The sequence below is a fragment of the Pongo abelii genome, chromosome 13 (assembly GCF_028885655.2).
Source record: "Pongo abelii isolate AG06213 chromosome 13, NHGRI_mPonAbe1-v2.0_pri, whole genome shotgun sequence".
Lineage (NCBI taxonomy): Eukaryota > Metazoa > Chordata > Mammalia > Primates > Hominidae > Pongo > Pongo abelii.
This window is the reverse complement of record NC_071998.2, coordinates 24970257-24982093: the sequence shown is the minus strand read 5'-3', so window position 1 is coordinate 24982093 and position 11837 is coordinate 24970257. Positions and strand designations below refer to the sequence as shown.

Genomic DNA, 11837 nt, shown 5'->3' with positions numbered 1-11837 from the left:
ATTAAAGGGGCATAACAATAGCACGTAACCTCATAGAGTTATGTACAGTGAGAATTCAATGAAATCATTTGAGTACAGTGTTTAGCATAATGCAGGACACACAGGAGTCAGACAAATGTGAGCTGCTATGATCATTAATTATATAATTATTACCATACCTATGTTCACTAAGTAACCACTGTGGCATCTTGTTTGTTTGTGAAAGACATTGAGGTCAAATGTCTCTATGGACTGTGGCTTCTTCTCTCCAGAAGAAGCTTTTGTTAAGGGTGTTTCCTTTTTTCTCACAACTTGAGTGAAAAGTCACATCCCCAAAGATATCCACAGTTTGATCAAAAACAACTTTTTAGTTTTCACTTCACCTTTAGTTCTAATATTATCTCAAAAAACAACTGAATACAACTGTTTTATCCTAATTTATTCTCAGGGAAAAAGAAAGCAGTGGCTCTACGCAACTTTTTCATTCACCAACCACCTTTCCATGCATCAGAACCTATGCTGTGATTGTCAGCTGAACTTCAATAGTTTCCACCTACTTAAGAGAGATGCCTCAAACAAATTAACTTTATTTTCAGACAACAGGTCCAAGAAGACTTCACAGCTCAATCATGACGAACATGTGGCTGTTTCCTCACAGCCCAGGAACCCTTGGTATTAGAAGAAAACTCCAACCCCCCACACCATCATCCAGCCTCTTTTCTCACAGTGAAGAACTGATGAGACAGAATTCCTGAGAAGGGAACATTTAGGTAATCTGGGATAGAAGGACATGGAAGGACTGGACAAACTAAGCCTCCCCATGAAGGAAGGGAAAAGAATATCACAAAACAGACTAACAGAAAACAAGACCCATCAGTATCTTCAGGATAAACAAGAGGCCACTCTAGATGCTCTGATTAAAGGATGTCCATGCCTACAGAGGCGGAGGATAAATCTAAGAAACAGAAATGTATAACCAGCCCACTGCTTCCACACTCTGCATTAGGTCAGTGTGAACATGGCTTTGCTCCCAATGGTCAGACCTGACATGGGTCCTTCTGAAGATGGTGGGTCAGGTATATCCCAGCCACCCTCACCAGAGAATACATCTATGACAAACCCAAATTCCTAATCCTGAACTACTTTGAGCCACTACATTGTGGCCACTCAATAATAGAATAAATTTGTGAAAAAGCTGCATGTTTTAATTTAGGAAATGAGTAGAAGTTCCCAAGCAACCCAGAATAGGTGCCAGCAGTTTGCTCCAGTGGGCCACACCACAGCAGCAGCTCAGGCTCTGCAGAATCACTGTGTCCAGTGCTTCCTGAGATGTTCTTTCAGCTGAGGAATGGAAGGCAGCAGCTGCTGGCACTCATGACAATGAAGGGGCAGCTTCAAGAGCTCAGGCATCCCATCTCGGACAGTCACTCTACCAGCCTCTTGTACCATCTCGATCACAGCTGCAGGCAAGGAAGAAAAGTCAAATCCCAGCTACTCTGGAAAACCAATATGAGATACCAAAAAAAAAAAAAAAAATCAAAAACATGACTCCAATCAGTATGCCAGGCCAGGTATTCTAAAGCTCCGTAAGCTTAGTTTAGACTTCCCTCAGGCAAAATGAGCTTAACCAGATTATAAATATGAGCAACCCACCTTTGAAATAATACACTCCTTCAGGACATACTCTAGGCAATTCATGTTACTCTGTCAAGAGCTCATCACAGTGCTTTACCTCTGGTTGGCCCTTGGTAAATGCCAGCTGCCATTGTGAACACACCAGCAATGCTTAAGCTCTTACACACCACGAAATGCTTTCCTGGTATGTAAGAAAGCATCACACACCAGAAAATGCTTTCTTCTACATATACACAGCCTTCCCCCTGCTAATTCACCACTCCTGACAGGAGGCAGCCCCGAAGCTCCCACCCAACTGATGGCAGAAGAGACAAAGAATTGTCCACAGCTTTCTTAACCATGAACTCCACTAATTCTCACGGCAGCCTTTAAGTCCCCTTTTGTCACACTAAAACACTGACCCTGACATAATAGCTTTCTAGGTCCCCCAAGAAGAAAACTCACAGCAAAGTGGCAATAATACTACAATCCAAATAATCCAGTTTCTTTTCACAGGGCTCGCTTTATAGGGAACACTAAGTTGTACATAGGTTTTTGAGGTCAGATTGTTATTCAGGGAAGCAACCAAATCAAATATAAGAACAGCTCAGAAAATGAAACAAATGTGAAAACCAAGGAACACTGTTTACCTTGTGATTCTAGGAAGTATTCTGTATTGAAAGAATTCCAATGTTTTTTGTTTTTAAGGCAAGGAGAATCAAAATCCTGGCTGATCACATGAAGATGTACATGGCTAGTTGAAAGAGAAAAAAAAAACTGAGCATTAAACCCTTTAACAACTATGGCTTAATCAAAATGACAAAGAGTATGAGTATATTGTATTCATACTCTTTGAATATTCATACTATTGAATTGATAGTGTGTCCATTTAATTCAATTGATTCATTCATTTACTTAAGAATATTTAATGCTCAATAAGTATGTACTATGGCCAAACACTGTTCCAGGCAATGAGACTTTAGCAAGAAACAAAATGGGAAAAGCCTCTGCCCTTATAGAAATTGTATGCTAATGAGGAAAGACAAATAATAAATAAGCAAACAAATAAACAAACAAACAAAAAACTTAAAGAATTAACATTGCCAAGAAAAAATAAACAAGGAAAATGGGATAGAGTGCCCAGGGGTAGAAGCTCCCCTCCTTAGTTAACAGTGTTCTGGGAAAGCATCTCTCAGGAAGTGATTTGAACTGAGACAGCACCCAGGCAAGCAAGGTCTGTGGGAAGAGTGTCTCAGAAAGTGAGGAGGCCAAGAGCGGGGGCCCTGAGATGAGGAAAAGCTCAGTGCTACCAAGAAACAGGAAGAAGGTAATATGGCCCAAATGTATGGCCTGAATTGTTGGAGCCAGGCAGCAGAGACGAGGCAGGAGCCAGGTCATAAAGGCTCTTAAAGGCGACAAAGGGTTTGCATTCTATTCTGAATCTACTGGGAAGCCATTGAAGGATTTTCAGCCAGAGTGCTACTATCTGATTTATACTTTTTTTTTTTGTTAACAACAAAAAACTTGAATTATAAAATGGACCACAATTTAAAAGTGGGCCTATTTTAATTTTATTATTCTTAAATTCATTCTTTTGAAAATGCGACCAGGTGCGGCGGCTCACGCCTGTAATCCCAGCACTTTGGGAGGCCGAGGCAGGTGGATCACTTGAGGTCAGGAGTTCAAGAACAGCCTGCCCAACATGGTGAAACTAACTACTAAAAATACAAAAAACTAACTGGGCGTGGTGGCAGGTGCCTGTAATCCCAGCTACTCGGGAGGCTGAGGCAGGAGAATCACTTGAACCTAGGAGATGGAGGTTGCAGTGAGCTGAGATCATGCTACTGCACTCCAACCTGGGTGACGAAGTTAGACTCCATCTCTAAAAAAAAAAGAAAAAGAAAAAGAAAATGCACTTTATTTTTGAAATGATAAAAGATTTAACTATCAACTGACAAAGTAGAGGTGGGCTGACACTAGTGGGTCAATTCTTCATGTAGATATTCAAATGCTGTTTTCTGTATTACATCAAAATGATTTGCAATAGGAAATTGGAAAAGGGAAGCAAAGCAGAGTGCAAAGCATATACTGAGGTCTTTCCATGGGTATCTGATAGAATGCAGATTCAGCACAATAAAATGTAGACTGCAGCAGTGGCCTGTAAGTGTACTCCAAGTGTACTGTAAGAACCTATGTAAAAACCATTTTTTTCTTATTCCTAACAGAAAAACAAATTTTGTTTTGTTTAAACAATAAAATGTAATGGAAAGATCTGTACTGTAAAACTACTTGCTATAAACTATCACAAGGACAGAAAACCAAACACTGCATGTTCTCACTCATAGGTGGGAACTAAACAATGAGATCACTTGGACACAGGGTGAGGAACATCACATACCGGGGCCTGTCAGGGGGGTCGGGGGCTCGGGGAGGGACAGCATTAGGAGAAATACCTAATGTAAATGATGAGTTGATGGGCACAGGAAACCAACATGGCACATGTATACCTATGTATCAAACCTGCATGTTGTGCACATGTACCCTAGAACTTGAGTATAATAAAAAATAAAAATAAAAACTACTTGCTATAGCCCATGTGTTCAGTTTGTTCAACAACCTCATTCACACATGATGAATTACATGAATAGAAAGTCACCAAATAAGACTCAAGACAAAAAAATTATCTATCAACCTCCATATTAAAAGACCACAGCTTTAATGATTTATACAATCCTTAAGCTTAATATCTGGTCAGTATAGGTTTCCAAATCAAAATCAAGTCATAAGCTGTTACAATAACTGCATTATACTAACATTTTCTTTCCAGTATTTCCTCCTATGAGGGAAAAAAATCATCAGAAGCTTTCACTCTTGAAAAGCCTCCTAAACTAAAACAGTGTTCTTCTCCAAAACGAAAATACTCTACAAACAGTAAATAAACAAAGCTAAGCTAATTTCAACAGTCATATTTCCAAAAGTAAAATCTATTAAGTACAATACACCTGCACAAGAAATTACAAGAAATGATTACAGTTATAGATGCAAAATAATATCTAATTATCCCAGGCTTGTGAACATAATAATTAAAATCAAATTCATATGCTAGTCCAAATATTATGTACAATTTAGATAAGCTGGTCAAGTATTATTTGAATACACACCATATTTGTTAAACCTAAAATTATATTACCTTTTCTTGTCCTTTAATATTTGTAGATACATGCCAATATGAAAAAAAAAATGTAATTCCCATTTATGTATTAACAGAGAATTTCTACTGCACATGTTTTAAACTGTTAAAAAATAAAAAAGTCAAGGTACATTTTCACTTAGGAAAGAGATAAAAATAAATTACCAGAATTTTAATTGATAAAAGTTTCGTATCAATTTATAAAAATGACCCAAGCACGTGGCTCATACCTGTAATCCCAGCTACTCAGGAGGCTGATGCAGGTGGATCACTTGAGGTCAGGAGTTCAACATTGGCCTGGGCAACATAGTGAGACCCTCATCTCTAAAAAATTGTTTTAATCAGCCAGGCATGGTGGCACACCCATAGCTCCAGCTACTCAGGAGGCTGAGGCAAAAGGACACCTGGAGCCTAGGAGTTCAAGGCCGCAGTGAGCTATGATCTTGACACTGTACTCCAGACTGCAAGAGAGGGTGAGACTCCCATCTCTTAAAACAAAAATGAAAACAAAAAATGAATAAAAAAACTCATTTATAAAAATGGGGGGAAAAAAAGCTAGGTGCAGTGGCTCACGCCTGTAATCCCAGTACTTTGGGGGGCCATGGCAGGTGGATTATTTGAGGCCAGGAGTTCAAGACCAGCCTGACCAATACGACAAAACCCCATCTCTACTAAAAATACAAAAATTAGCTGGGCATGGTGGCGCATGCCTGTAATCCCAGCTCCTCGGACAGCTGAGGCATGAGACTAGCTTGAACCCGGGAGGCGGGGGTTTCAGGGAGCTGAGATTGCACCACTGCACTCCAGGCTGGGCAACAGAGTGAGACTCTGTCTCAAAAAAGAAAAAGAAAAAATGGAAAAAAAAAAAACTGAAACAGATACCATATAATTATCATATGGTCTCTGATATAAGAAGGTATTTAAAGAAGGGGCATTAGGTCAAAAACAAGGACTAACCCAAGTGTGTTGCTTTAAAAATCTAATTTTTAGGAAAACTAGTTGCTTGGCCAGTTTTAAATCTAATTACAAAATCCATCTTTTTTTGTTTTTTGAAAAGCATAACAAATTTATTTATTCCAAGTTTTATGTGACACAGGAGCCTTCCAAATGAAGATGCAAAGATACAGGGAAAACTATCCATTTTTACACTTGGGTTTGTTGAAGAATGGAAAGCCATGTAGAACCATTATTGCTTCAAAAGGGTATACGACTTAATGAGAATAGACTGAGTGGGGAAACCCAGCAAGGCCTGTCTGTCCAGATTCTTCTTAACCTCTTTGTGCAGCATTCCTTCTTCCCAGGTATGGGAATGGCAGTCTTATGACCTACCATCAAACAAGGTACATCAGAGAATTTCTTTATAGCCAGGTCTACCTAGAAAAGAAGGTTAGAGTAATATTTTGGGTTTTTTGGTTGGCTTTGAGGAAGAAAGGTTCTAGTTTCTATAACCCGCCTTGAGAAAGAGGAATTATAGTTTCTACGGCTTGCTTAGGGGGAGAATGAGGGGCAAGAGACAGGGGGCAGGAGAAGGTCAAGGAGAAATTTTGCTTCTGAGGCCTTTATTTGGGGTTATCATTTTCTAAGCCCCAACAACCCTATCTGTGAAATGGAAGTGAAGATACCTACTTTACAGGGTTGCTAAGATGATGAAATGAAAGAAATAAAGCTCAAGTGCAATTTCTGATAAATAATAGACAGCAGATTTTAAATGAGGTATCACCTGTCCCATAAACATTTATGGTATGTATCCTCCCACCTTCAATATCCATGGTGGGGGACAGGAGAGCAGGACAGGAGAAGGCTACAATTCTCCCTTAACTACAAGCCAGATCAGCACTGTTTCTGCTGACTCCACTTTCGTGACCCACTTTCTTACACCAGTGGTTCGCAAAGCCTAAAGCTCTGTTGTTGACATTCACTTTTTCATCCATTTACTATGATTGGGCTTCTGTCCCATCACACTACTAAAAGCATATTTTTTTGGATATAACTTATGTTTTGCTAACTACCAAGGTGGTTCTCTTTTCTTTCTATCATTAATATATGTAATATAGGTAACTTTTTAAAACTTTTAGGTTCGGGGTCCATGTGCAGGTTTGTTATATAGGTAAATTGTATGTCACAGGAGTTTGCTATACAGATTATTTCGCCACCCAGGTAATAAGCATAGTACCCCATAGGTAGTTTTTCAATCCTCCCCCACCACCCTCCCACCACTGTCAAATAGGCCCTAGTGTCTGTCATTCCCTGCGTTGTGTCCATGTGTGCTCTGTATTTAGCTCCCATTTATAAGTGAGAACATGTGGTATTTGGTTTTCTGCTGCTGTGTTAGTTCACTTAGGATAACGGCCTACAGCTCCATCCATGTTGCTGCAAAGGACATGTTCTCGTTCTTTTCTATGGCCGTGTAGTATTGCATGGTGTATATGTACCATATTTTCTTCATCCAGTCTACTACCGACGGGCATCAATCATGGTTGATTCCATGTCTTTGCTACTGTGAATAGTGCTGCAATGAACATACAAAATCTAATTTCTTAATAGTCCAGATATTTTGGTAGTTATTCCAACTCAACAGAACTTCCACTGACGTCCACATTCATTACAGACAATGAATGTTATCAGTCCATCAGCACTACATTTGCACATGTGAACAAGCCACTCTGGGTTCCACCTGCCTTGGCCACCTAATGCTCTCTGATGGCTTCTTTGGTCAAGTTTTTCCATATCTCTCTGAGCCCATCACTAGCCATTTGCTGTGCCATCATTCTAGCAAATAAGACAGGAGGAATATTCTCACGGTACATTTTCCCTTAAATTTGGATTCTTTGCTCTTTAAGATTTGATATCCTACTTCATACTCTACTTTTGCACTTCGTATCTATATTCCTTAACTTCTTGATATACAGCCTCCTCAATTTGAGATCCTAATTCTTCCTCACCAGCTCCAACAGCAGTGTAGCCATCTCCTGTTTGGAGAGCTGCAGCAAGCACCTCGCAACACTTTAACCAAAGAGAGTCAGAAGTGCTTCGTTCCTGAATAAAAGATGAAACACGAGTATCTAGAACATTTGTCTCACCCTCTCTGCTGCTTGCATTGCCACCGGAGCTACTTTCTTCTCTCGCTTCAGGGTTATTCTGCAATGTAACTGCAGGTTCTTTTTTCTTTTCTTCAGGGTCTTTCTCGATTGATAGTAACTTTTTCCGAGATTTCATGACAGACTGTTAAAGATGTAACTTCTTCATCTTTATGCTGCTTGCCATTAGCATTAACTGATATTCTGATTCTTCTGGGGGCTGTAATAATTCCATGGTCGTGGGAATATTTTTAAGCTCCTTTGGCAAATCCAATGCTCCAGCTGTATTCTTCTGCACCATCTTGTCCATCTACTTGGCCATGGGAACCACCTTGTCCTCTGTGGCTCTGGCAGGTCTTCCCCACACCCAGCCAGCTGGAGGTGAGAAGTGTGTAAAACTGAAGTGGAAAGGATGGCAAGAAACAAGCCTCAGTGGTCCTGACAGGCTGGGCCAGGCCCTTCCTCACAAACCAAGCCCATGGGGCAACCTGATTTACACGTTTAAAAGATCACTCTGACTGTTGTGTGAAGAAAGGACGGGTAGGGAGGGACATGGAGAAACCAGTTAAGGAGGCTGCTACAGCAGTCTAGGCCAGAAAATCACAGCCTGCACTAGAGCTGAGCTGTAGCAGCTGAGATGGCAACAAGCAATCCTACTTTGAATGCATTTTGGAATAGAACAAACAGAACTTATTAATGGGCTGCATGTTGCTTTGGGAGAGTGTTACTTACTGAGATAAAGAAGGTTAGGTGAAAAAGCAGGTTTGGGGAAGAAAATCAGGAATTCTCTTTTGGACTTGTTAAACCAAGTAGAATGCCTTTTTGTATAACAGCTTTCACTCTTAAAATCAGTAATATTTCACGTTCTCCCAATAAATAATCAAAATCAATCAACATGTGTGCAGAATCCAAAATGAAATATAAGCACTAATAAATAAGCATAGCTGTATTACAAATGAATGAGGAAACCACACCAAACGGGTTGAGGAAGAGAATATAGTAACTAACCTAGCTTTGGAGAACAGTGTTTTGACTAGATATGATAAGGCTAAAAACAAAAAGAACTATAGGCAAGTACTGTACTCTAGTTAGTAAATGTCTTTCTCACGGGGTATGGGTTAGGAATCCTGTAACTATTTTATGGGTACACTAGGACTGAACAAGTAAATGAATTTATTGTAACTAATGAGAGCCAGGTTTCTCACTGTTGGAGAAAGCAGTTACAAAAAATGAAAAGGGAAACAAGAATGAAACTTACAGAGTTGGAATGGTGTCAAAGATATCAGTATGAACTCATGGTTTTCTACAGACAAATAAAGGTAGATAAACACAGAATTATAGGGGCGTGTGTGTGTGTGTGTTAGGATTCATACATGCATTTCTGGCTCTATGGCTGAGAGGACCTAGAAGCAAGGACACCCTGGAATCAACCACTTCTCTCACAGAAACCTAGTGCCCAAGAAGACCTAGGGCTCTTTGGAGAAGTGGTTCATTCCAGATAAGCCTGGAACATCTTGTGGGGCCAGAAAATAAATTGCCCAAAAGATGTTGAAGGCATATCAAAGTGACACAAGAGCTGACCTAAAGGGGCTTTCAATAACCAAAGCTGAACAATTTGAGCAACGAAATAATTATAGTATTGAATTATAACCTATAGAATAAACATCCATGAGTCCATACCATTAAATGATTGAATAAAGAACTAATGAGAAAGATGGAACAGAGCTTTCACACAGAATAATTTCAACTAATAAGTTAGGTGAAGGAAGTCTAAAGTCACCATAGAGTAAATCCCAATACAATAACTATTACAGGCAAGATGCACCAATAGATGCTAAAATCATTGGGTGCAAGTTTGAGGAGAAATAGTAGCATAGTCTCAAAATATCTAACCCAAAATATTCATGAATTAAAAAAAAACAAACAAACAGTAATTTTGAAGGTGGAAACCTGGCAGACACCACCTTAACAAAATGATCAAGGTCAACATCACCAGTAATAAACCATCTCAACATCATGCCCCCCTGTATGACATATTGAGAAGGACACAATCAGAAATATCACTTCAGTGATTAAAAAAATGCGAAACATCAACCTAATCATGAAAAACAAAATTAGACAAACCCAAATTAAAAGACATCCTAAAGACAATTAGCCAGTATTCATCAAAAGTGTCAAGGTCATGAAAGCCAGGAAAGCAGGAATTGTCACAGATTGAGGGAGACTAAGAAGAGAGAACAAATAAATGAAATGTGAGATTGGATTCTGGAGTAGAAAAAGAATAATACAGGAAAAATGGGTGAAATTCAAATAAGGTCTACAGTTTAGTAAGTTATCTAAAATAAGGTCTATAGTTATCTACAGTTAGTATTATGAAAGGTCTTTGTTCTTTTTCATACTGAATTTTTGATATTTTCTTAATTGAAAACATTACTTTTACAATAGGAAAAATAATTTTACTTGTTTATCACCTTTTCCTTTCTAACATGTTCATTTATTCAAAATTACGTCATACAGAGTAATATAAAAGGGTATATAATAGCAACTTTGCTTATTGGCTCATTTTGCCTCCCATATATACGTACCACAGCTCTTGCTGTGAGTATTCTCCTTAACACGACGACATCCACTGTATGAAAAAGGTATGGGCATCATGATCACTATGTGAAAAGGGCTCAGTGGCCAAGGGCTCTGTTAGTCAGGGGCTCTGCATTAGGGAAACAGGATTATGGGTGACTTTCCCTCCTAAATTTTCAAATCAGCCTTTAACAATAAAAATATATTTATATTTTTAAAGTGAGGTACAACGTACATCCACCCTATGACCTAACAATTCCATCTCCAAATATTTATTCTTTTTTTTTTCTTCTTCTTTTTTGAGACAGAGTCTCACTCTGTTGCCCAGGCTGGAGTACGATGACGTGATCATAGCTTACTGTAGCCTCAACCTCCTGGGCTCAAGTGATCCTTCCAACTCAACCTCCCAAGTAGCAGGTGTGCACCACCACCCTCGGCTAATTTTTTGTATTTTTTGTAGAGACAGGTTTTGCCATGTTGCCCAGACTGGGATCCCTAAATATTTACTCAAGGGGAAAAAAATAAATAAAGTACATATGTCTATGATATACACAATAACACACATGAATCTCAAAATTATGCTGACCCAAAAAAGCCAGACCAAAAAAGAGTATGCAATGTATGATTCCATTTATACATGGTAGCTCTAGAAGAGACAAAAACTATCTATGCTGAAGGAAATAAAAGCAATGCTTGAGGGAGGATTAACTGGAAAGGGGCACAAGGGAACTTTCTGGGATGAAAGGATAGACATCTTCTGTATCTTAATCAGAATGACAGTGGCAAGATTATACACGCTTATGAAAACTGATCAAACTATGCATCTTATTATGCACTTTATTGTATGTAAGTTATGCTTCAACTTAAAAGAATCAGTACTGACTAGGGAAAAATCTGGCACAAAGATTTCATTTGGTTCAAGTGGCCAATAACCTAAGTCATAATTATTCTCCTAAATAAAATGTAAGTGTTGGTAGTTAAAAAAAAATAAGCAGAGAAAATCCTGTCACATGCTACAACATGGATAAGCCTTGAAGACATTATGTAAAGTAAAATAAGTAAGTAAATAAGTAAAATAAGCCAGTCACAAAAGGACAAATATGTCCTTGTATGATTCCTCTAATATGAGGTACCTAGAGTAGTCAAATTCACAGGGAAGGAAAGTACAATGGTGGTTGCCAGGAGTGGGAGGGGGAAATGGAGAGTTATTATTTAAGATACAGAGTTTCAGTTTGGGAAGAAAAAACAGTTCTGGAGATGGATGGTAGTAATGGTTGCATAGTAATATGAATATAGTAATGCCAATGAATTGTACACTTAAAGATGACTAAACTGTAAATTTTGTTATGTATATTCTATCACAGTTTTTTAAAAACAAAATAAAAACTCTAAAATCTAGA

The 11837-nt window shown here is 38.8% G+C and overlaps 1 protein-coding gene and 1 pseudogene across 16 annotated transcripts in view; both read right to left on the bottom strand.

Annotated features, from left to right (window-relative positions):
- Window positions 1-397: 397 nt before the first annotated feature.
- The window catches only part of APTX (aprataxin), a 30215-nt gene continuing 18775 nt past the window's right edge, over window positions 398-11837 (bottom strand). For 9 of the 16 annotated variants that reach the window (XM_002819706.5, XM_002819708.5, XM_009244360.4 and 6 more), the window contains 2 exons: window positions 2244-2347; window positions 398-1439 (listed from right to left, as the gene is read on the bottom strand). In XM_002819706.5, the coding sequence (XP_002819752.1) occupies window positions 1285-1439; window positions 2244-2347 (259 nt within the window). In that variant the 3' untranslated portion in view covers window positions 398-1284. The other 7 variants (XM_002819711.5, XM_054519764.2, XM_063713985.1 and 4 more) reach the window with 5 other exon arrangements.
- Window positions 6166-8102, bottom strand: LOC129047772 (transcription elongation factor A protein 1-like; annotated as a pseudogene).